This window comes from Coffea eugenioides, unplaced genomic scaffold (assembly GCF_003713205.1).
Source record: "Coffea eugenioides isolate CCC68of unplaced genomic scaffold, Ceug_1.0 ScVebR1_124;HRSCAF=539, whole genome shotgun sequence".
Classification (NCBI taxonomy): Eukaryota; Viridiplantae; Streptophyta; class Magnoliopsida; order Gentianales; family Rubiaceae; genus Coffea; species Coffea eugenioides.
The window spans coordinates 45,783-72,782 of record NW_020861638.1 but is presented as its reverse complement, the minus strand read 5'-3'; the positions used below and the strand labels follow the sequence as shown (position 1 = coordinate 72,782).

The 27,000-nt window shown below is 34.6% G+C and overlaps 1 protein-coding gene across 3 annotated transcripts; it reads right to left on the bottom strand.

Moving 5' to 3' along the window:
• Positions 1–3,402: 3,402 nt before the first annotated feature.
• On the bottom strand, positions 3,403–17,705 carry LOC113755149 (ELMO domain-containing protein A). Of its 3 annotated transcripts, XM_027299217.1 has the most exons (9): positions 17,298–17,692; positions 16,621–16,723; positions 14,022–14,134; positions 8,789–8,857; positions 8,065–8,180; positions 7,933–7,987; positions 6,131–6,251; positions 3,969–4,111; positions 3,403–3,867 (listed from the first exon to the last, which is right to left on the bottom strand). In XM_027299217.1, exons 1-9 carry the CDS (start codon positions 17,439–17,441, stop codon positions 3,766–3,768), a joined length of 966 nt encoding a protein of 321 aa, XP_027155018.1. In that variant the 5' UTR covers positions 17,442–17,692; the 3' UTR covers positions 3,403–3,765. The 3 variants fall into 3 exon arrangements, with proteins under 3 accessions (XP_027155018.1, XP_027155019.1, XP_027155020.1); XM_027299219.1 differs by lacking the exons at positions 3,403–3,867; positions 3,969–4,111 and adding an exon at positions 4,162–4,382 and having other exon boundaries at positions 17,298–17,705; XM_027299218.1 differs by lacking the exons at positions 7,933–7,987; positions 8,065–8,180.
• Between the last annotated feature and the right edge of the window lie 9,295 nt (positions 17,706–27,000).

Genomic DNA, 27,000 nt, shown 5'->3' with positions numbered 1-27,000 from the left:
AAAACAACTTGCAAACAACTAAAATCCCCCATAAAATTCCTCCCTTTTAACTCCTATCATCCATACATCAAGTAAACTCAAGTATAAGAAGAGAAAACTAAGTTTTCTAGCAATTTTTACCTTCTTCCACACAAGACTAAGGTTGGAAATGAAACAAGAAGTCCTTTCTCCAAAAATTCCTCCAAGCTTCCTTCCAACTTGCTTCAAAGATTGATGGAGTAAAGTAGGTTTCCTTCTTTGGTTTCTCACTAATTTGGACTAGAAATTTGGCTTTTCTCTCCCTTTTTTTTTCCTCAAAATTTCGTTGACCATAGCAAGAAAAGAAGAAGTTTTGGATCAAATGGATGCTTGGTGAGATAAGAATGAGTTTTAGTCTTGGTCAACGTTGACTAGATGGTTGACAAGTGGCAAGAATCCAACTCAAGTCGAGAATCCAACTCAAGTCCATCTAATTAACCCAAATATCTCTCTTTCTTCCAATTAGCTACACCTCTTATCACAAAAATTCTTTTGCACAAAACTCCTTCTAATCTTCCAAATTTATTGTACATACCTCACTTGTCAGTCACACTAGTAAAATGCACTATGAAATTTAACATGCACTAAATTATGGAAGAATAAGATAAAACTTTTGACTCAATCATTAAAGTATCTAAGAAATTAAGGCAATTGAATTAAACCAAAAGAAAATATAAACTAGCTTATTCAAACATAAGGAAAATTATAAGAAAAATATAAAATAATTTTCGAATCCTCATAAGTTCACTTGTAGTTCTAATATTGCCCCCCAATTTTTGTGTCGAAAAAGTCAAAATTGTGAGAACCCGAATTTCCTTACTTTATTTTATTTTATTTTATTTCTTCGAATACATTTTTCTTTACTTTATCTTATTGCCTTAATTTTCTAGATATTTTTATAAGTGAGTTAAGTTTTTAAATCATTTTTCATGTATAAGATAGTGCATGTTAAATTCGTAGTGCATTATGGTAGTGGGACCCACTAATGTGGTATGTGCGATAAATTTTTGACGATTAGGAGGAGTTTTGCGCAAAGGGATATGATTTTATATGGTGTTAAGGGATAATTAGAGGTTGACTAAATATTTTAGTGATTGAAAGACCATTAGATGAGGATTAACCACTGGAGGACACTTGTCAACAAAGCTTTGGATCTTTGACTTTGACTTCAACCTTTCTTATCCTTTAATACACCAAAAATTTACCAAGACAATCCATAACCTTCTTCTTCTTGGCTGAAAATTGGAGAGGGAAAAGAGAGAGAAAACCTTCATCTTCCATCACCATTTCTTGCTTGAATCTTGAGTTTTAACCGTTAATCTTGCAATCTACTCCCTAAAAGTTGACTTTTAAGGAAGATTAAGGGCTTTGGTGGAGTGATTTGGGAGAAAGGAGCACTTGGTTTCCATTTCTTCTTAGGGTATTAAGGTAATTATATCAAGAAGCTCTCTTTTCTTTATTTACTTACTTATGAGTGGATTTAAGGTATGATTTTCGTAGTTTTCATGAGAAATTTCATGGTTTAAGTAGTGATTGAAAAATTTCAGCTTTGAAGGTGAAATTTCGGATTTGATATGATGCTTTGAGATTGGCCATGATCTAGTAGTTTTGCCATGTGAATCTTCTAACTTTTACAAGTTATTTTGGCTTGCTTATGGAACATTTTAGCTTGTAGGGGAAAATTTCAGCCTAGGGTTTCCATTTTCTAGCTTTATTATAGTAGTTCTTGAGCTAGATAATTGGCTATTTTGGGTGGTTTTGTGGCCTTAAAAAAGTGTACTTTATAGCCTATAACTTGTGATTGTGATTGAGGTTGGATTGCTGCGAATGTTGGTGTTGAATTTGGATGGAAAAGTTAAGAAAATAAGGGGAAGTGTTGCTGCAAATTTTCCCGCAGGAGACTCTGAGCAGTCTTGGAAAATTTATTATATCTTGGCGTAGAAAAATCCAAATTTAGTTCTGCTTATTGCATTTGAAACTAGATTCAGAGTGCACTCTACCGTGAAAATTTCAGGATTTTTCTCAATTCCTATGAATATCTATGATTTTCCAAAGTTGATGAATCTACCTGATAAAGCAGCAACTTGAGACTGGAATTTGACTGATTTATGGACAGAATCTTAGAAATGTGTATTCTGAAAATTGTAGTCCTTTGAGTCTATTTTCCAACGGTATAAAGTTTATAAATTTTAGACTTAAGAAGCTTGTGATACGATTTTTCAAACAGTGTCGCGCAAAATTGGAGAAAATTCTGTTTTCTAAAGTTGTTCTTGCTTCCATTTCCAACTTTAAGTTGGAGTTGTTAAACCATTGTGAACTTGGTTTTATTATTGGAATGAGGAACATCTTGGTTACTCATGTCCCTTGGGTCTAAATATTCTCTTTTCACTTCAAAACCATATTTGCGTCGTTGCACTAGTAATTACTTGGATTTTCTTTGGTTCACCTAAGTTTTGAATAGTTGAGCCATAATACTTTATTTTGGTTGTTTTTAGGGTTTGTTGATGATCAAGGACATAACCCAAGGGTGAACTTTTGACGTTATTTTGTTTAAACTATGCATGTTTCTTGATATCTTGATGTGAATGATACCACGTGTTATGTGTTGAATACTGAACTTAATGAGACGAGAATGTACTTTATCACACTCGTCCTCCCCTTCTTGAATAATCTTTTATTTGTTTGAGTTTGATTGACCTGTACTTGTATTTGTGCTTGTACTTGACTTGTAAGTGCTAAGCGGCAGCATGTACCGCACTCAATCCGAGTGGGAGGTGCCTCTCATCCCGTCTCAATACTTTTACCTTGATTAAGTCGATTGCAGAGTTATTTCATCGACCCTAATGCTGAGTGGCAGCATATAGCGTTAATCTTGAAAATCTTGATTGAGTTCGAGTGAGTGAGTAAGTCATGACGAGAGTTGGGCAGGCGATCTGCTAACCTTTGGGATACGCCCTAGGAAAAAGTGGGGTCGTCACAAAAATAGGTGGCACTACCGCAGAAGAATTTGATTAGATAGCAAATAAAACTTAAAGCAATACATTGGTCACCAAAAATCATCCCGGACAAAATTGATTTTAGTGAAAAAGTTTAGAGACAAAAATGGCAATTTCCCTTTTTCAAAATATCAAACCCTACTAATTTTTTTTTCTAAGCCACAAATCCCACTCCTTTATAGAGTCAACTGTCAAGTCAATTTCGTAAGATCAATCTCCATATTTTGGAAAGGTGCTTGTTACTTCAGATAAAATTATTAATGTATATAACCCTTACTCTATACCCTCCTATAGTAGGGATAAAAATGGAAGTTTCCCTCTAAGGGATGAGAATACCGTAATCATCATTATGGTTAACGACATTTTTTAATCTTCTTAACAATAAGAATAAAATTCAGTCGCATTTGTATTAACCAATTTCAAGAGAAAAGTTAGTTATATAACAAAATGAGAACCAAACCTAATTGGCAAAGCTATAGGAAAAGGTATCCAGCCCCCCACTGGCCAAAGAAGAGCTATTCTTAGAGAAATTTTGTGGGGGACTCGGATCACCAGTAGTTTATCGCTACTTCTGAGATGTGATGTACTGTTGCCAAAATGCACAATTCCGCATAACTCCCTTGGTATAAACAAATTGGACTTTATTCCTAAAGAAAAAGAAATAAAAATTATAAATTGGTATAAGATGATTACAAGACATTGAATCAAGACACATATGAACATATTTCTAGAACTGCATTGTATAGCCCCATTATCTTTTTAATAGGTTATATGCTGGCAAATCTTGTATACAGGAGATGTCTTCCAATGCAAGTTCACGTTCCAGTTGGGTTCTTGTTGACTTGAGGACATCCTAAAACGAAGAATTTGAAATCAATAGATATCGAGAGATGCAATGCCAATAATTTGGCTTGCATAGTCAAATATGTAGAGTGGTAAGTAGAAGTTTCTCACATTGAATTCCATATATGATGCACGTTTGGCGAGCCACTGAGCATCCAACAATTTAAAGGCAACGCAGAAAAGGTTGTCAAAGGCCATTTCATCTTCACCAAGTAAGTCTATAAAGTGAATTCCAGCCAAAGTACTTGGTTTTCCTGAAAGAGTAATACTACAAACTAAATGCTCCATCATAAGCAAGCAAAACTAATAATCTCACCCCACCCTTCCCCCTTAAAATGATTTCTAAGAAATGCAATTAAACCTCAATAAAGAATAACTTACAAAACAAAAGAAACTCGATTCCTTTTGCCCAAGTACAGTTAGGAAGACCATAGGAACAATTAGTACGGTTTTAGGAAGGCCATATTTTTCACACACACACAATGAAGTTGCAATATGTGCGTGTAGACACACCCCTCAAAGATTCTGTTCAGAAGCAAATAAATTGAAAGATTCAGAGGGATGCACAAAACTGAAACTGGTTATATACTTTCCATTAATTATTGAATCTTGTCTTACAATAGCCACTATTATAACTGGCATTAATTGGACACATGGTCTTGCATTTCAAGCATGTCAATTAATCTTCATAAGGAGATATAGAAAGTTCACAGGACCAATTTAAAATTCACAAACCAAAAAGCTAGAGTAAACTGGGGAATGAGTCACATGATGTCCTCCATGAAAAATTGGAAATTTTATCCTGATTAAATACTACAATGACCTGTCATAGATCAACAAAATGCTAATCATCAACAATTACCACCTCTGCTCAATGACAAAAATACTTCTTCAACAAGGCAATATTTTCATCCAATAAGGACAAAATAAGTTGGCTTATGTTGTTAAAGAGGTCAAAATTCATGTGAACAGACAGTCGGAAGTGAGTCATGATTCAAAATAGTTACATATGAAGGTTTACTGGTGTGGTCATAAGGCTAGAAATTATGGTTAGAGAAACCAACTTGTAGTCATACAGGGAATTCATTATAATGGGTAGGAACAAGTATAGCATGTTGATCGTATTTGGGTGGATTGTAGTTAGAAAATGTTCAGCAAGATGCATCATGCATGAGACTGGTGTTGCAAGCCAAGCTGGTTATCATGTTGGTAGCTCAGACAAAAAAGACATCAGTATTCAGGGTTACTTTGGACAAAGCAGTAAGGGTGTGGAATCCTGTTTTAGCTCAGACAATAAAGACATCAGTCATCAGGTTTACTTTGGCCAAAGCAGTGAGGATGCGGACATGATGCAAAAAGGTGTTAAGCAAGATCGAGATCCAATTCAAAAAAGGTGCAATGCAACAGAGGCACAACCCAAAATATAAAATCATGCAAAAAAAATGGCTCTAATATTCGCTCTAATCAGTTTTGAGTCCCTTTTTTTACTTGTTTGTACATTTAATCCGATTTCAGTAACTATATATGATAGACTATTGTGATGTCTTAAAGTTGCCTTCATGTCAGAAGCACCAGAAAACATCCTAACTGGTTACAATTTGAGGATAAAGAGGAAGATGTACACCAGTTTCCACCTATTATCACAAGGCAACATAAAAACCAACCACTTTTTTTTTTGGTGGGGGGGGGTTTGGGCGCATTTGGTGATGCATGGGTTACGTGTTTTTCTGTTTTCATTTGTAAAATTTAACAAACAAAAACACAAAACCCTATTTGCTAAAATTCCTAGTTTTGTAAAACAAAAGGAAAACATTTATGGAAATGAGGCCTGTTTTCTAGAATGCCAGGTGCTGTTCTTCAACTATTTAAAATTCTAGAAACATAAAGAGATTAAATTTAAAACATTGTTTATTTTTCATCTCCACTCAATCATAGTCCCTTATCCAACCATACCACATGACATCCCACCCCACCCGTTGCCACCCAATCTAGGTTGGTCTGCCCTGGGCCATACCCCACCCGTAGGGCAGTCATCTGAGCTTAGTTAGTTGGGTTTCGACAAGCCCAAGCCCAGCACAATGAAAAAATCTTTACTTGGTCTGAGGCCGACCTGCCCACAGCTCACATACAAGGCCTTACATCGGATTAGCCCGTTTATTCAGAATTTGGAATGGTTAATTATCATATATCAGAGCCAAAAATCGGTCCCTTTGTACCATATGCTTAAACCAAACATATAATCAATTAGCTGGTCAACCAGTGAAATTTTTTACCTGATTGAAGATCTAACATCTGCACCAACATAAATGAAACATTGATGCCAGCTACAGCAAAAGGGTACTCCCATTCAGATCTGTTTCCGTCTCTTTTATGCAACAAATTCTGGAAAGCTTCCTGTTACAGTGACATAGAAGAAAGGGCAAAGACGTAATAGGTTAACAAGCCAAACTCATTAGCCCACTTACGATCACTATGTTACGCAAAGGATGAACCATGATATCAATATAAATGGTAAAGCTAAGCCTCCAAAATTTTCCATATCCACAAAAAAAAAATGTGAATGTTAACTGTACAAATCTAACACATCTTAAGTCAACTTGCCAACCAGAACTTGTGTCCCACATCAAATCTTACTCTCCAGTAAACTTAAATCTTATGTTCTCTAGTCATTTTCAGCTTACAATAAACAAATCTGTAACACTACTTATTCTGTAAATCATGGATGTATACAATTCATACGAAGATTAAACAAAACACTACAGGATACCAATCATTAGAAAGCACAGTAATAGTAGTATTACATTTGGCAACCCACAATAGTGAAGATACTGCCAAACAGCTAATGAATATCAGAGCTGCAATGCTATCTACTGTCACTTCTTCTAGTTTTTATTTTCTAATATTTTATCAGTTCCAATTTTTATGGAAAGCACAATCTTGAAAGCTTTTTCAGCCTGACAACACATCAACGATGCTATATAAAAGATAGTGTTGGTGTCCCAGATGATGTGAAAAGAAAAACTCTCATGGAAATGGAAGTAGATCCACACTACATGTTTTCACAGTACCAAATAGTCCAGAGAACCTCATCATCGACAAACATCTGAGTGGCCAACGCCATATCTTCCAGCACCATGCATTTCCAGCGGGCTGAGGCATTATTCTATCCAATTATACATTCTTAATTCTAGAAGAATTATTGTTCGCACTCAAACAAAATCCCATATTCCACCTAGAAAAATGTCTCTGTAAAATAATAAGCATTGCATAGCTGACCAAACTAATCAACGGTTGCCTATAACCCTAAACCCGTAACTGCTCCATGAGGAAAATTCTTGGGCCCTTTTCATATATTTCTACACATGAATACCAAAGATTTTGAAAATTGCATTGGGTAACAATGAAATCAACAATAGGATAACATTAAAAGATTTCTGCACCATTAATGTGCCTGAAATAGTGTCAAGTTACCCAAGCCACCTTCTGGATATATTTTCCTTCCACATTTAAGTCATTTATCCTAATGAGCAAGTTGAAGAAAGTGAATCAAACAAGATGGACAAAGGAAGCCACCAGCGATTGGATGCAGAAATTTTCAATTGCAATTGAGAAAAATTAGCATACACAACAACCAATCAAAAGAATATGAAATATGGCCTTTTCCGCCAGCGCCTCATTTGTATTCCCACCCCCACTATTGGAAGAGTCTACAGTAAACGGTATCATTGTCTAGGCTCTCATGGGAAGGGAGAATAGATCTCCCATAAAAAACTGGTCTAACATGCAAGACTATTGTGTACACTCAATGGTCTTATCATCTAAGGTTTGCATAGGGTACACTTGTTCCTCCACGTAATCTACTGTTTAGCACTATAGTACATTCATCAATTCTTCTACAACAATTTCGCTTTTTATTTTAAATGTAAGAGAAACTTTTGTATGATAGCTTAGCAATGCAGAAAATGCATTCATGCCAGCTAGGAAGGTCAAAGGGGTAACCCCTCCTCGTACCCCTTGCCTACCCGTTCTGATAGTATGACAACAAAAAACCATGCACATGAAACAAAATTCATACCGGGTACGTCTTAGCAAAGAAGATAAGATTTTCCAATGATATAAATCCTCCGCCCCTGACACACAACATAAACACCATATGAGTACAAATACTTGCCATACATGCATTCCATTAGGCAGATAACCCTACAACCTGAAGTCTGTTGAAGGATCAGACCCTTGCCAACCCATCTCTTTCCATTGTTCTGATTTAAGGGATGGGAGCTCCTTATTAGGATAAGCTAACCTCCACAGATGTCTAAGTGCATCCTACCAACAGAAAGAAAAAGGTATACAAAGAAATTTGTAATTGCATCTTAACTAGCATATAACATGAGGAAAATCAGATAGAGATAGACACAAACATAACTCTGAACTGGAAAGCCTTCTACTTCATCATAGACAACTAGTCATGCCTCAAAAATGGTACATTTCATGCTGGGGTGGAGATTCATATGGCCACTAGCATAAATTTAACCCAACAAGCATACTAACAATTAACAGATCAATCATGACCACGAATTTGGTAGGCAACGTATTGGTCCAGTAGATAACAACTTCTTGCAATTCAGATTCAAATTCTCTCAAGTTACTTCATTGATCTACCATTCTTCAGTTAATATCCAAGTATACAATAAAGACCTCCATAATATTTTAAACCATGCTGTTCAACAAATGTAACTTCTTTCCCTTTTATCTTGCTGCAATTTTTAACACCTTCCTCCCACCCTCCCCTGAATAAAAAAAAGACAAATTAACAAAGAAAAATACTAAACATGTGTAATTGCTTTAGCAAATAACATAACAAAAACTATAGAAAAGTAAACAGCAAAATTCTGTTGCAATTAATAGTACACAGAAATTGCATAAACTCATACTTGATGCTGCAAATAATCGCCATCAAAAGAAACTGCCAGCCTCTGTTTTAGATGCTTGAGTCTTGCTTCCTATGATAATCCAATTAAAAAATCAAAAAGAAATAATGCAGTATGCATCCGCCCAGAAAGAAAACAGACTGTACAAGAAAAGAGTATCATATTGTCAACAGCAAAACATGAATAATGAATAACAAAATGCAAGTTAATTTATTGGGGAAGAGATGCAAAAGAAATGTGAGACATTTAAGCATTTCTAGCAAAAGCACTGTGAAAAGACATTTGAGCTTTTCTAGAAGTGCATGAGAAATTATAATGCCTAGTTCTGTTAATGTGCAAAAGATGCAAAAGCAACTGGAATTGATGTTTATTACATACTTTTCTTTATGCTGAAATCTGAATTTGACCCTGTTATGGCTCAAAAATTAGCAAACCTTCCTATCCTAGCAGAGACATCTATCACATTATAAGTGTTTCCTCACCTGATATTTCAGGTATTCAGCTTGCATGAAAGAGGTAACTTTGCCTTGGATTAGCAACTTTAACAAAAGGAAAAGGGACGATTCTAGTGGATGGTGGATGACAGTAGACGAGGCGATCCATATTAAACAAGAGTGTCTACCCTTTGCTACAGCAATTGCTTGCTTAATAAATTAGAAGAAAAGAGCATTTAAGTTGCTCCCTGACTATGCTTCAAGCTGCCAATCTGGGACTGGAGTATTGGGATCAAGCATTCCTACATAAAACTACCACAATATAGATGGTAGAGGTTGTGAAAGCTGTGGAGGACCATAAGCATGTAACCGTTGCTGTAAGGTTGGTCATACCACCGATTATTGTTTGGCCCCTGTTGCTGGGCTGCTAAGATATGCTAATGCAGTCGTATCTGAGACTTCTGAAGGCACAACTTATTCTGGTTCTCTAGTTCTACCATTTTACAGGACAACTATATCTACACCCAAGGAAGAGTATCATGAATTTTGTGTGCCAGTAAAATCATTCTTCCATAAAGGCAACCCATCTGCATATTTTTATTCAAATTAAGCCACTTATTATATGTTACACAAGTTTGGCATCTTCTTCAATCCTTCATTGCCTTTTAGTTTTTCAAATGCTCCATTACTTGTTTCGCAGAAACTATACAAGTCATCAAACGGCTAGAGGCTGAAAACAGATTTCTGTTTTCTATAAAACAACATGATCACACACCAGGACTAAGAATTCTTAGGATAATTAGAACCTATCTCATACCAGATAGCTAATCTATGACTCCAGATAGCAATTTTATCAAAAGGAAAAAGGATGATTATAGTGGATGGTGGTAGAGGAGGCAATCTATATTAAACATGTGCCTACCCTTTCCTACAGCTATTGCTTAATGGATTAGAAGAAAACAGCATGTGCAGTTGCTCCCTGACTACACTTAAAGCTGCCAATCTAGGACTGGAGTCTTGGGATCAAACATTCCTACATAAAACTACCACAATATAGATGCTAGAGGTAGTGAAAGCAGCAGAGGACCATAAACATGTAATTGTCACTGTAAGGTTGGTCATGCCACTGATTATTGCCCTGTTCCTATGCTGCTACGATCTGCTAATTCACTTCTGAAGGCACTAAATTCTGGTTCTAGTCCTATTCTTTTGCAGACAACCATATCCATACCCAAGGAAGAGTATCATGAGTTTTGTGTGCCAGTAACATCATTTTTCCAGAAAGGCAACCCATCTGCATAGATTATTCAAATAAAACTACTTATGATGTGTCACGCAAGTTTGGCATTTTCTGTAATCTTCCATTGCTTTTTTGTTTTTCTAATGCTCCATTAATTGTTTCTCACAAACTATGCAAGTCTTCAAACAGCTAGATGCTGAAAAGGGATTTCTGTTCTCTATAAAACAACTTATCTCGTACTGAAAGCTAATCTATGACTCACAGCAGATGACAGTAACAGTGATTATGTAGGACAACATACATGGGATCTTGCCAACTAACATAGCAGAAGCATGAGAAAATGGTAGCCTGTTTCGGGGGAAGAAGAACAAAACAACTAATAAACCAAAACTCAATCCTTATTCATCTCTTTGTAAAGAATAACTTAGAAAATAAAGTCTTAATAAACGAAAAGCTTCTTAAAACACTCCAATTTGCATTCTGAATAAGGAACTTACTAGTTGTAGAACTCTTGAATTTAGGCACTTACCCATAACAAGGACTCCAATTACTTATCTAACAAAGTAAAGACTCCAAGACATGATTCTGGAAATTTCTGGTGACAACTGAAAGACCAAAGGACCGCTTGAGACCCAAGCACTAGTCAGTACTAAAACTAAAGATACAACTAATTCTTGCTTCCAATTAGGGTGTTAATCTCCACGGCAGTTGAAGCTTGAGGAAAATCATGAAAATCTTTGAACTTAGATTTCCTAGAGCTATTTCTTGATTGCATCATTTTCTCCTGGTTTGAAAAACTCAGATCTCAAGTTTTGAAGTATAATAAGATGAATGACCCAAGGGTCTGAAACAAGTTGAAAGGCCAACTGCAATTCTGAAAGCTTCTCTTGCCATTTACTTGGGGGAGTAACACGTAACACTGGGGCCTCATTGGTAGAGTATCTGGAAACTCTCTGAGGACAAAGTCAATTATTGGAGCTAATAGATAGAAAACTTTTCTAACTTTTCTAGGCATTGCTCCCAAACTTGCTGAACCTCTGATGTTAGCATGAACTCTTCCATATGTTCTGCTATTGCAAACTCATCCTCTTTGGCTGAAACAAAGCCATCCACAGACTTAGTTTCTGGAATTTCCTTAACTAGAAAATTCCTGTCTACGTCCATTTTAGGTTCATCTTCACAATTTCGACGAGCTACTGCTGTTTTACCCTCATCAAACACATCAAGGTTAGTAGGCAATTCTGAAAGTTCAGCAATTGTTATTCAGAATCAATAGCCAAAACTTTAGAATTCTCAGCTTTGAGAAGAGAAGCATTAATCAGATTCTCATTTTCTAACCTTTCCGCCTGTCGAATAATTGGAATAGAGTGGTGATAGAGATAGGTGGCAAAAATCCACTAAGGTTTATAGGAGGCATTGGAAGGATGTGTCGAATGCCCAAGCATTGATTTGGCATGCTTTTGATGACAAGGAACCAACTTGGGAGTTGAGTTCGTTTTCTGATTTCCATCAGCAGGGGTATTTTAGTAATTAGTTTATGGTATTTCCATCAGCTGCAGGAATTTTATGTTTATGGTAATTTCTGTTTGGTAATTATTTTTGGTAATTAGTCTTTTAGTCGTTATGGGGAATAAGAAAGCTTAGCTTTCTAGCTTTCTACTAGAAAGCTATTCTAGTTAGGAGTCCTAATTAGGATTGGAGTTGGCTTTGTTCTAGTGTCTATAAATAACCACTTCTCCACAAAGAGAAGGCAGATTTTTGTCATTAATAAAATTTTCCTGCAGACTCAACGCCTTTCTTAGGGTTGTGTGATACATCCCAACTTTAGGTGTGATGCCTAAAGATTCCTAGGAATGATTCCTAGAATTACTAATCAGTTTTTCACCTTCTTAAGCATATTCTTTCATCCTATTCCAAGTTGCTATTATAAATTAGAGTGAAATTCAATATCTAAGCTTTTCTACAAAGCTGTTGTGCCTACCAAGTGTTCGTGCTGCGTCAGGTGGTCTTAGTGCTGTTCTAATGGCATCACCACCTGGTTTAATTCAACGAAACTGCAAAACTTCCAGCTTGGTATAGGAGGCTCCTCAACAATTTAGGTTGCATATAGTAGTGGAGTAAACCTTGGCATATACCCTTTCGATGGACCACAAAACTCTCCTAACAGCTTTTGATGACGTTAGGAGGGAAAATACTCTTCTAAGAGTTGCGTTCTCATCTCCTCCAAGTATAAAAATATCCTCTGTGTGCCATCACATCTCTTTCAACTCTAAACCACCACATCTTAGCCCATCCAACAAGTTTTGCCTTTGGCAAATAGGGTTTTGTTATAATGCACAAGATTATGGTAGTCAAAGCAATATTCAAAAGAAGTAAAACACCTACAGAATATGCCATCAAAAGATGAAACAAACATTGTGATTTCCTTGAAGAAAATCAGTATGTTCACTCAACCATGGAGAAGAAGAAAGAAATATGGCTGATTAACAGGAAGAAAGTTTGGGCTCTGATACCAAACTGATGTAGAGAAGAAGGAAATATGGCTGACTAAGTGAAAGAAAGTTTGAGCTCTGACACCAAACTGATGTAGGACAAGATATAAGAGAGATTGCCTACTAATGCTAGTGGAAGAATGAGAGGATTGTGCCCTGTTTCTGGGCTGTGAACAGTACCCGTGGGAACAGAAGAGGGGAAGAAGAATAAATCAATTAATGAACCAAAATTCAATCTTTATTCCTCGAATTCTCTGTAAAGAATAAAGAAATAAGAATTTATAAACCAAAAGCTCCCTAAAACACTCCAATTTGCATTCTGAATAGGACAATAGCTAGTTATAGAACTCTAGAACTTTTAGGAACTTACCCTCAAACAAGGACACCAATTACTTATCTAATAAAATAAGGACCCAATAAAGACTCAAAGACGCGATTCTCAAATTTTCCATTACAAATAAAAGACCAAAGTACCCTTTGAGACCTAAATAATAGTAACTTCTAAAGCTAAATTAACTAATTCTTGCTCCCAATTAAGCTGTTAATCTTCAGGTCAGTTGAAGCTTGAGAAAAATCATGAAAATCTTTGAGGTTTGGATTCTCAGATCTCTTTCTTGACTTGATCAGGTGGCATATAGGATAAATCCTGATAGTTAAAAAAAGTTACAAGGGCTGCTAGAAACATTCTTACTCAGAGCAGCTATTGGAGAGGCTTACAAGCAAATATTCTCGTATCAGATATATATCCAGGGAGAATAAATCTAACCAGATATGAGCATGTTAAGCCAAGCTATGCTATCAAAGGATCATGAGTGCATATTCCACAAAAATTCCTAGCTCCAATTGCACAGTGGTGATAAAGATCTAAGACAACCTATTTCTGAGTGCTACCATACAATTCACTTGTCCAAAGAAGTGTCGAGAAAGATTTGACAACCATATTAAGTTCGTCATAATTCCAGACAAAGCAAAAAGAACAAACTTTCCCAGCAGTAGAGTACCTATGATATTTCCAGATATAATATTCTCTTAAGAAAACTGCCAATGAGATCTGAAATAACAAGTGATACCTGTAAATGACTCAGCAAAGGTGGTAAAATCTTCCTTTTCACTCCATCTTGAGGAGCTGAAGCAAATGGCAGAAGCCTTCCGATAAAAGATCCAGATCCAAAAACAATATTTGCTACCAACGGCAAAAGAAATTGTCAATAAGGCAACATTAAACTAATAAAAATTCTGCACAAGATGGCTGTTCATGGTAATTCGCAGTGCTTTGATAAACCCAGCGAGCATATTCAGATGAGCTTAAAATGCTTGAATTGAAAACATATCATCTGTATCCTATGAAGCATCAATATTAATCCTATTCAAAGTTATAAAAACTAAAGGGAAAGGCACACCCAATGTTTCTGAAAGCCAAAAGATTTATTAAAAAAAAAGAGAGAGAGAGAGAGAAGGATTGGTAGTTCTGCCTTTAAAAATCTAAGAACATGACAGTTATTGGTAATTGGGAGCATAGGTTATGTTTTGGTTTCATTTTGGATTGGGTGGTGCAATTTTACCCTTTCTTATGAGTCTACAATTTGAGTCCAAAGAGCGATAAAGAAAGTTTAATGCCAAACCCCTTTTTCTGGCTTTAAATTAGTACAGATAGTATCTTTAGCTTTAAATTAGTACAGATGTTTGCCTAATGCAATAAAAAATCTTGAAAAGCTGTAACTAGCAAAGCTCTAATAACAACAGATATCACAACTACGTTAGTAAAAAATTAAGCTGTAAATTCTCCTAATTGCATATGCTAGAAAATCAAGAAAATAATGCAAACATGTGAAACCAAAAAAAGAAACTGGTAACCTATAAGCATAGGATAGGAGTAAGATATTATTTCCTATACCAATTTTATGTGCATATCATGCACAAGTAGAATGTGTAATCTCTCCATTTCAATTAAAATGTCGTGGATTCATGTGGCACAAAACGTATTTCTGGTTTGAAGACAGAAACACGTAAATCACCACAGGAATAAATTGAATGTTGAGAAGATATTAGTTGACACATGATAAGCAAGCAAGTAGACAATACTTCAGGAAACACTCACAAAAGCAAAACAATTTCAAGTGGAGTAGATGATACTTAAAAGTAGTTCTATATAAAGCTGCTGATTTTAATACATATCAAACCATTTGACAAAGTAATACTTAATACTGGGCTGAGATACATTTCCAATAACCACTTAAAAAATTCCCTTCAGATTAATAGGAACAAATTCAAGCAGCTGATTTAGTTACTCATGGGATGTGTTACCATCTCAGTGCATCACAATGCTACCAATTCTTGGTTAGGAAGGTCAAATCGGATGGGTGATACCCAATACACAACTTCACAGGTCAGCATTTCCCTATCAACAGCCCAAGTATAGATGCACCTCAACCGACATAACCAAAAGTCCTTTCATCATCAAACAAGCCTAAATCAGTGTTCTGTGATGCTTAACATATATGCAAATTGTCGCACTTGTGCTGTGAGCACCAAATTCAGGATAATCTTTTTTAACTTTTTGAACTCAAGAGTTCATGGCATGCTCCCACATGATTACTCTGAGAATTCAAGGCATGCTCCCAAGTGATTACATTTGTCATACTTTTCCAGAAGTGCTTCAAGCTCAACTACAAACTGACTTGATAAATGAGTCCCATAGGACCATGGTTGGGAAACAAACAAATTAATACATCTAACTAAAATTAACAATAGTTGGAACAATAAACAAAATTAAACTAAGATAGAAACATTATACATTTATTTGAAGGAAAAGCATTGTAATTATAGATGACCACAATTTCCAAAAGTTATGGCAATCCTCACATTATAAGAAATTTCTGTTGTTCAAAAGGCAGAAATCCCCACCATACAAACGACCTTTTATGCTTGATGATTGATATTTAGATCACTATCACTCTAACAAGCCAATAACTGTTCAGCTAACAAATTACTTTTGCATGCACAATGAGAAAGAAAAGCAATGACGATAAAATCCTCACTAACTACTAATACTCTCCTATGAAACAGGTAAATGCGTTAAGAGGAATCAGTTAATCCACAATCTGAGTTGACACAGATCTCAATCAATGCCTATGGGTCTGATTGTTCAATCCCACCTATTACATATGTCGGACATGCAGCAAAACCTCTAAAACCATGAAGCAAAACTGAAATTTCAGATTTAATTTAACCATAACATGGTCGATTAGCAAGTTTTCCCATGAAAATAACAATAACCAGAAAAAATCGCAGTGTGCTGTTCTGTATAACAAATTTTTATTTAGTTTTCCCATTTGCAAGTGACACATCTCAACCAGAAAAACTCGTAGCATGCTATTCTGTATAACAAATTTTTGCTTAGTTTTCCCATTTGAAAGTGACATATCTTCTGAGACAATCTCAACACAAATCGCTAAACCTATCCAATTGGTCATTGCATAACATGTACATCCTTCTTCAACAGCCTTAGTTACATTTAAAAAAGCATAACAAACTTTGACAAATTGAGGCAGGAAAATTAACATAGGTGGATCTTAACAAAGTTTCCTGCAGCATTACAGGTGCAAGACCACAATTAAGACACAATGTGCCATGAAGAAGGAAGGGGGTGGGATATTAAACAGCACATACCCAACCACTGAGCCCATTGTGCAATTAATTGAGAAAAAAGCATTGCCCAGTGCAAGTTTTCTCTGCTCCGTCCATCATCCAAAAGATCTGCAAGTGTACATTCCTATAAAGAAAAGACATAACAAAATAAGCCAACAAAAGCTCCCAACTACCTACTTTTTCTACTTTCCTAAAAGCATCTAAATTCCTTCCATACAATAGGTGAACTCATAGGGCTCCCCAATCCGTCTTGATTCACTTAGTTCCTACTAAGTCTACAAGAAATTAGCCCATACCAGTCTTCCATTTATCCTAAACCAAAAAGCCAAAACGTCCATCATAACTGAAAAAAAAATAGTCAAAGGGTAGCACTTCATTGCCAATTTAATAGAAACAAAAAAAAAAATTGTTCATTTGCTACAAAAATTAGTACCAATGCCCTTTGGCCTTAAAACTCACTCATCCAAAATTATCCTCCCCTCTCTGTTAATTAGGCAAATAGGCAACAGAACATGCCCTTCTCACAATTTTTCCCTAATTTCTGAATGGGATTATGTCTCCCATACCTGAGCTGCATATACACAACAAACAAAGTATGATTCAATAAAACCCTAACCCTAATTATACCAATTAACAAAAATTCTGAACTGCTTCTTCTTTCCATAAATCGATAGAATCAAAATACATCAACAACAAACCTCAGAAGCCTTATCATGGTCGTATTGTTGATTCCCAAGTAACGGCTCATTCAAAGGATCTACTCCCGAACAATCCAAATGCTCGTCCCTTTTCCCGTCAACATCTCCATGGTGAACCCTTCTCCTCAAAGTCCGAGACGTCATTGATCAAAATTAAGTGCAGAAAAAAAAAACCCAAAGGAAGAAAAGAAAAAAAAAAAACTCCTCCTGTATTATGAACTGTAAAAAATTAGAAGATTTATTTCAGACTCAAAAACAATTTATCTTTCGTTTTTTTTTTCTGTCCTTGAGAGAGTCGGCGATAAATCTTTCCTCACAATGAAACAGTCTCATTGATACAAGCAAGCAACCGAGCTGGTACAGCCTCGAAGGAACATTGCCCCTAAATTTATACTCTTATACCATTTAAAAGAAAAGTTTCTTTTTTATTTTAAGGTTCTTTTTTGGTTTGGGCTAATTGCAGTTTAGGCCCTATGCTCAAATTTCAAGCCGGTGATCGTGAGTCGGGTGCTCGCCTCTTTCACCATTTAGCTAATCTGATCCATACCTTGCGAGTCAGTTATTTTCTAACCATTATCCACCCAACATATCAGCGGGGGTACTCACTGAAATAGGGTTGGATCAACGGGTACCTACTCCACCCCACTTATCATTTAATTTTTTAAAAAAATAATTTATACTAATTGAATTTTATATTTTATACATTCATCTAAGATTTAATAAAGATTTTTTCTCAAAAAAGTTTCCCACCAAGAAACAAGCATGCAAAGAGAATACAAGATAAAGGAAAAAATTAAAAGAATTTAAAATCAATAAAAATTTGAAATAAATAGCACATTTTTTTAAAAATACGTTCCATATTAGTTAAAATCTTTTCTATAAAACATAAGATCATGATCTTTACAAATGAATCTTGTAAATAAATAGTCTCTCATATTTGTAATACAAATTGTTCAATGAAATTACTTATTTAGCTCTAAATTATTATTTTTTAGGATACCCGCAAGTTTTTAATTATGTGATGCTAACCTGCCCCACATCTTAGCGGGTATCTGACCCTCTTTTGACATAATCAAATTATACAAATCGAGTTAATTTTCGGATCAAATCGGATATGGTGGATTTTTGGATTAGCGGATAATTTTGCCCACCCTTATCCATCCTAGCTTTTCAGTATCCACCTTAAACATCTTATTTTTTTACAATTGCTAAAACTAACTAAATTCTGATGAGTTAAGGTAGATCTTATTTAGCCAATGATTAATTAAAAAAGGAAAATCTTCAAATCCTACTTTTATTTTGTTCCTAAATGCTTTTTATTTTTATAAGGAAAGACGCTAAGTTTCATGCTTTTATTTCGGTCCAAAGCTAATGAAAATCCTATATTTTATTATAGGAAAAGAGAGATATATTTTCTTATAGTAGGAAAACAAAAGATTTTTATTAGCTTTAGATGTGAGAGGAACATGCATTTTGACACCTTTCCTCATAACAAAAAGGCAATGGCAAGAGTTGAAAGAGACTTTTAGCGATTATTAGCCAAATAAAACTTACCTTAATATATTGGAACTTATTTAAATACAGTGGATTATGCAAAAATATTAGAAGTTGAAGGTAGTAAATTGTGAAAATTAAAAGCTCGAGTTGCAAAGTGTGATTTGGCAACATTTGAGGTGCAAAGTGTAACAAATCTCTCTCTTTTTTCTTTTGTTCTTTGAACTCCCCAAAAATATGAAACAAAAAAAATAGTATTTGTGCCTCCCTTGAATAGAAGGAGAGGTAACTAGAAGCACACCAGAAACAAGTGAAGCAATAGCAAGGGTGAGGGAGGAAGGAATTGCTGAAAAGGACTATGTTGAACTCCAGATAGCTACAAAAAGCTCTAAAGAGGAACACAATCTAGGAATTGGAATTGCAACTAAGCTAAATGGAGCTCAACCCAGAGCTAAATGGACTTTGGTGGAGAGAAGCTCATATTAGAAAATTCAAGATGAAGCTGAAGCTGTAAGATTGGCCCTGATGAAAGCAAGAGAGATGCGATGGCAACGGATTAAGATCTCATGTGATAACAAACACCTCATTGCTTTGATAAAGTCGGGCACAAGAGAAGATATTCATACGTTCACATTGGTGGAGGACATCATTGCACTAGCTAACTTGTTTCAATTGTGCTCTTTTTATGTAGGAAATTCCGATAGTAGGGATCAATGTAATAGTCTTAGCCTATATGCATTTGGCATATTTAGAGATAAGGAAAGAATAGGGATGGCAACGGGGCGGGGGCGCCCCCAATCCCCCGCCCCACTGCCTACAAATTCCCCCCGCCCCAGTCCCATCCCCCGTCCCTCGCTCCCCCCGCCCCGCTTCCCCCGCGGGCGCCCCCGTGGGGGTAATAAAAATTTATTATATAATTTTATTATAGTTAAATTTTAGCAAATAATCAAGTACTAAAATATCAACACATTATCAAATTATTATTCATTGTAATTTTACAATTGAAACTTATAAAAATAATCAAACAAAAATTATTTGAATACAATCCAACATGATGAAATAAATATAATTAAAGTAGTCAAGTTTTCACTTTTAGCACATATACAATCACTAATTCATTATTGTGCTTGTGCTTTTTTAAGAAAAAAATGTTATTGTATTAAGTGTAATTAGGGATTTAGTATAAATGTATTAGTAAATTTAGTATAACCAATTAATAATTTGTATTAGTACACATATATAATTATTAGTATAATTAATAATATCAATTATATGATATATACTAATAGACATTATATAATACATATAACTAATAATATCATTATCATAAGTTTGTAACTAATTAAATTATATATTATATATATAATTATATACATATATATTTTATATATTTATTTTTTAAAAGCGGGTGGCGGGGCGGCCCCGTTTCTAAGCGGGGGGGAAAAAATTCCCCCCACCCCCTCCCCATTAGCTCCCCGCGGGGCGGGTGCCTGCGGTCATCCGCCCCCATTGCCATCCCTAGGAAAGAACTTTTGTTACTCCTTAAGTGTCGTAGTACACTTTGTATAGCTAATTAAGCCATTGCTCAAATACTGTAAAGCTTATTTTATCTATAAAATCATCTGTCATTTTCGAAAAAAAAATAGACAATAGATTATTGTACCCTTATTTAAGATATGGTAATGATTTATGCAATCCACTTTTAGCTTCATATATTTGCCCTTAATTACTACTATTTGTGAAAAGTACTAAGATACAAAAATGAATTTTTTGCTCCACTTTAAGTTATTGTTTCTTCTTCATTTTGTATTATGTGAAAAGAAGTAATTACCAATGAGTTCTAACACTCTGTGTTTTTAATTAATGTTCAATTTGCATTTGATTTTATGTGTACTTAAGTCTGTTCATAATGTGTTTTGTATGTTAAGTCTCGTAAATTAGAGAGTTTTTTAGTGACTTAACAAATGGTACTAGAGGCTAAAACACGCATGATGCGCCAGAACGTGTACTTGTGGCGGGCATAAGCTATTATTGAAGTTTTTTTCTTATGTATTTAATCTAAAAAATATATATCAATTTTATACCAATTTGAGATCAAAGTGTGCGCGTTAAAGTTGTGATTCTTAGATTGTAGTTCATAAATCAATTATATTAAAGTGATAGTGAAATTGAAACCAACAATGAACAAACAAAACAACTAGCGACAAAACTTGGATGAGGTATGATTTTCACTCAAAAATAATCCCATTGACGTTTAGAAACTATTCCAAACCCTTTTTGGGATCCTTTTTGACATTGAATTAAACAACTTCTCTACAATTTTCAAATTCCAATTTATAATGTAGTCCTATCCTCCACAGATCCTATTAATGGGTGTTTAAAACTCCCTACTACTTACTACATAGGATTGATATATAGAAATAATTTCAAAAGATGTATAAGGATTTATAGGATTGAGTATTAGAGTTAACAAGAGGGAAATTGTTGATAGATAGAGGAAGCGCAAGTAAGATTGCAGCTTTACAAATTTTGTGGTGAGAATTCATAAGAAATAGCATTAGAAAGCATTAGTAATTACAACATATATTTGAATATAACAATGACTGATATCTGACGGACTTTTGATATAAGTGCAAGTTTAAATCCAAAATATACCTATTTGACTGCAAGTATATAGGTTAAAATGGTAATTTAGGACATATATCGGGTTAATCTCACGAGAAGCAAATATTGCAAGTACTAGGTCCTTACTCTATTATTTAGACTAAGGGAAAAATGCACTTCTCGTTCTCAAAAATTGGGTTGATGACCAATTTCGTCCTCAAAGTTTCACCAAGAATACATTCATTCTCAAAGTTCCTGAATTTTGGCCAATTAGGGACAATTGACAAAATAACACTCAATTTGGAAGGAAAGCTGCACGTGAGAAGTATGCTCTGTTAGAACCAACAAAAAAGGGATAAAACCCGTTCGGAAGTGCAGACACTAGTGTTATAACTTTTGAATTCTAAATTCTATACCTTTACTTTATTTTGTTTATGGTCCATATTCAGTAGCAGCCATTTCAAGGACCACTTGGAATGCATTTTCGACAAGCCTATGCCTCTTCTTTTTTTATGGTTTTAGTTGGTTATATTAATTTGGTTACAATATCCAATTTGGTTACTACTTCGTATTGTTAAAATTTAAGGCAAAACTGTACCAAAATTTTCCTTCTTACCTTATTGACATGTAAATCAGCATGAAGATAAAAACAATTGGTGGTCTTTTTATATAATGCCTATTTTAGGTTGGAACTGAAAATCATACCCATAAATAACTGGTAGTTTTTTTCAAATAATGGACAAAAGCAACAAATAGCTGACAGTTTATGGGAAATAAAAGAAACCCACAAAGAATCCCATGCATAGCTAGTATTTTTTTTTCATTTCTAGAGAAGGTAAAAAAAAGAAGTTATAAAAAGGTGATAATTTTTGGACAAGATAAAAGAAAGGGATACTTTCAGAAGCCTCCCCTGAGGTTTCTGACAATTTCACTCACCTCCCCTAGTTTTGAATAATTACACTAATCTCCATTCATGCAGTAAAATGACTATAATATCCTTCACTTATAGATAATTTCTAAAAAAACCTACAACTAAAACTAAGCTTTCATTTTTAAACAACTGCTACCATACAAAACAAATTCTTATTCTCTCTCTTCGATCCTCTCTCTTACCTTTTCTCTCCTGTATTTTATAGTCCACTTTTTTTTCACAGTCACCATCCACACAACCATCTAATACATCCCGAATTCTCATTATTATGGAAATAGATCCTCTCTTTTTTTTTTGTTTTTTGTAAGTATTATTGAATTGAAATTGGTAAACGACAGGTTGTCAAAGCATATTTATTGTCAAACTAAATAAAGATGAAAAGAATGGCGGTAATACAGAGTATAAACAAGAAAATAAAAATGATGGCTGAAAAAGAAACATAGATTGAGGAAGATTACACTATTATACCATTGTGAAAAAAAAAAAGAATTTTGGGATATAAGAACTATAATCAAATTTGCCTAAAAACATAGAATGTGGTCTCTAATGTTACTTTTGGTTGCTCCATATTGGTATTTTTGGTGGGTTAGATTATTTTAGCATCAAAAAGGTTGCATCTATTTTGATTGAATTTGAATAATGACATTGGTCAATTTAGATGCAAAATTTAGGCAAAAAAAATTGAGGAAAAAGATTAGGTTGAATGAAAATGTTAATTGTCATAATTGATTTGCACAGGAAGCTTTAGGGTTGCAAAGTTGGGCTTTCGAAATTATTAGAATACGAGAATTAAGTTAAAGTGACTTATTGACTTCGTTAGGGTGGTAGTTGTGCCGATTGCAATAGTTGCAATGTGGAATAAATTCATGTGCGAGTTTTCCCCCCTTCTAACTAACAAAGAGGTATTTTAGGGTTTTTAGGACAAATTTAGCATAGTGGATTTATATTGTTACTGAAATGCTAATAGTAGAGAAGGTAAGTGTAATCTTTTAAATTAGAGAGGACTTACCTGCAATAGTCAAAAGCCTCCCTTGAAGTTGCTGAAATTATCCCTACAATTAAAGTTATAAACAGCTGGTAGTTTCTATACAAGATAAAAAAAAAACAACAACCTACCAGATTTTTATGGCTTTCCTCTATTTTTGCAAATAAGGTTTCCTCTATTATATATTTTTTTGATAGGTAAAAACTAAAAATAAAATAAAATAAAATGGGATGGGCTAATTTAATGCGTTTGTATAGATACTCAAATCCAAGTAATCTATAACCCATGAATAAGTGGATGTCGACCATTTATGTCAACCTTTTTGCCAGCAAATGATTGGATTTAGAATGGTGAGGGTGGTTAGAAACTTTTTTAGGACTACAACAAGAAGAGGAGCGGAGAGGACATAAATGAAGCAAGAACAAGTTTTACCCATTTTTTGTTGAATGCAAAGTTGGTTCTAATGGGGCATGCTTCTTACGTGTAGCTTTCCGTTCAAATTGAGTATTATTCTATCAATTGTCCTTAATTGGCCAAAATTTAGGAACTCTGAGGATGAAATGTATTCTTGGTGAAACTTTGAGGACGAAATTGGTCATCAACCCAACCTTTGAGGATGAAAAGTGCATTTTTTCCTTTAGACTAATTATCAATGAAAGCACAAGAAATCACAACTACTTACTAACTACCTTATTCAACTAGATAATTTGCAAGAAAAATGGAGAAAATTTACCAAATACTTAAGTCTAGGGTATAAAATCCACTTATGGCACAAAAGATACAAGTGAGTAGATTTACCTCTTGTTATTACTCTTGTTTAACTAGGGATTTATTTCCATATTTACCAAAACTCACCTTGATGATGTAGTGGTTTAAACTAGAATAGTTTTCCCTATTCTCCGGGTGAATAACTAGATCTACCCCTTTGTTCTTCATGAAATGCAAAAACAATCCATTTAAGTGCACATCTATTCTAATGAGTCTACCCCATAAGCTCCATTTTTATTGTTCCATCATTATTACCAATTTTCATTGTGTAACAACAACTAAGAACTTACTATTGGTAATCAAGCAACAACAAGTGATGAGCATGCATAAATGGACAAGTTAATACAAGAGGTACAAGTGTAAATCATGTTCAACTCATATCAATTAACCACAAGTTTCATCTACTTCTTAGATCTAGAAGTTTAGCAACTCATGTGATATAAGACAAGAAAGAACATAGCTTCATTGCATGAACACATAATGAATCACAAGTAAAGAGATAGATAAAGAAAGCTTAGCCAAGATGATGAACAAGCTCCCAAGATCTTCTATTCCTTCAACAAATGAGTTGTATAATGAAATCTCTAAGTGTTTCTTACAAGTTTTTCTCCTAAGAAAAGAAAAATAACTAAGTGCTATTTCTAAACTATTCTAGACTGCTCTCTCTTCTCTTTCAATGATTCTTAAGTGTATAGTTTTTAAGAGAGTTAAAAAGTGCTTAATGAAAATGACATAAAGCTTCCTATGCACTTTCATAAAGATTCTTAAGCGTGTGCAGTTGAAAATTCTTTGCTGAAATTGAGTTGGAAAGTTGTGTGAAAGTAGAGCAAGTTGCAAAAAACAGGGGAGAATACGTGACCTATGGAATACATGAGCTCAAGGTCACGTATTTGGAGGTCGCATATTCAGTTTAGCAACGTTTTCTGGATTTTTTTTTTTTGCTCCAATTCACTAGTAAGATCACAAGCAAGGTATCCGCATTTTTGTTCATGCATTGCACTAATAATACTTTCATTTGATGCCCTATTTCCTTTCCAAATCATCGTTAAATCATGCACTAATGGAGTTTAGATGAATCCTACTCGATCCAATGTTTATAACTCTTCTCAAATCCTAGAAATATAACCAAATTTGCACATTAAACTGTTCAAATGAAACTCACAAAATTTAGAGACTTAGAAAGCAAGTTACACCGTTCAAAAAAACATAATTTATACCAAAAATAAAGACATAATACTACTTAAAACCAAACATAATAAACATTTATTAAATTCCCCCACATTTAAATTATTGCTTGTCCTCAAAAAATTGGAAAAATCATCCAACAATGATTTAAGAGTGAATTGAATCAAGTGAACTTGAAATTCAATCTCTCTCAACTTGGCAAACTTTCATTATACATCCTTTCATATTACCCACAGTACTCATCACATCATGTAGAAGAGAGATAATTATACCCAAAGTTCAACCAAACAAATTTAATCTCTCTATCTGACCTACTTTCACAAATAACTAAATTATATAGTCACCTTGGAGATTTTCTTCCTTCAAAATAAGATATTTAGCTTCACAAATCTTAAAAAGGGAGTTATTCACTTTATTTTTATTTTATTTATTCCTAAATTGTGAAGATGTATTTGATGCGAAAATCAACATTTTTAGATGAAAATCTCCGGTTACTCAACATTCACTTAGTACTCCTAATTCAAATACATTTTTACGCGAAAGTCGACATTTGTAGATGAAAACTCTCGGTTACTCAGTACAAGAATTTGTTGGAGCAATTCTCTCCTTGTTTTTTGATGATGAACAATACTTCCCTCAATAAGGTAAACATTAGGAAGAAAATAATTCTAGTAACTACACAAATCAATTACTTGTAAAAGTAAGTAAGATGAGAGATCTCATTTAACAATCGAAAATTTAGGCATAATTTTTTCTATTTTACAAGATATACTTTCTCACATACAATAATCCTAATCACATAATAATTGTTTCCAAATAAAGTGAGAATTGAATTTTCAAATTACCTGAATCATCTCACCTACATAGGGAGTTTAAAACAAAAGGGACATGAACTTAATGCAATTGTGGACTCGAGTGAACAAATTATGAAAAATTTGGGAAAAATTTTGAAATTTGGATAAGATTTTGAAAAAATTTTGACAGAGTTTATCCTTAATACTGGACGTAACTTCCTACCAGCAAACCTAAGAATCAACAATTCTAAGCACAAGACAGATTTCTAACATCCAATCCAAACATTTCAAACCATATAAGCACAAAAGTAACACTACTTAACACCATTTCCTCCCCACACTTAACATTACCCTCAATGTGTAGGGAAAGAAAATAACAAAAATAAGAACAAGTTACTCCTCAATTCATTGGTTGAGATCTAGTTCAACCATGATTCACAAGCCATCAACGAATCAACAACCAACATCTACTAATACTGCCACAAGTCCAGATGCAAAATTATAAGTTCAAGTTAAACTCCTACAATGAAAATAGATAAAAAAAAAACTACAATGAAACATAGAAACAAAAGAGAAATGAATCAAGAGGTCAACTCGTTTTCTCCTTGCTCATCACATCACTGTCGATCCTCCATACAATGTGTCCAAACGTCAATCGAGGCCAACTGAGACTCTATGTCATCAAGTCTACTAAAATGCCTCTACCAATTTGATTGAAAAGATGAAGGAGGTGGTGATGCAGAAGTAGAAGGTCCAACTTCATCTTGACGAGAACGTGCAATGCTCTATCGTCTCTTTCTCCTAGGCAGAATAATGTGATCCGTGGCGATACCTACCCCATGGAGTGTAGAAATTGCTAGCTCTTCACTAGAGCGAACATGCACTCAAGTGACTCTAGCCAAATTAACACCGATGTACTCGAAAATGAAAGAAAGAAGACAT

Coding starts and splice junctions, on each gene's coding strand:
- LOC113755149 (XM_027299217.1), bottom strand. CDS start 17,441: ATGACGTCTCGGACTTTGAGGAGAAGGGTTCACCATGGAGATGTTGAC. Junction 8,181..8,788: donor GCGATTATTTGCAGCATCAA/GTATGAGTTTAT, acceptor TTCTGTTGGTAG/GATGCACTTAGACATCTGTG. Junction 4,112..6,130: donor GATGTTAGATCTTCAATCAG/GTAAAAAATTTC, acceptor TTACTCTTTCAG/GAAAACCAAGTACTTTGGCT.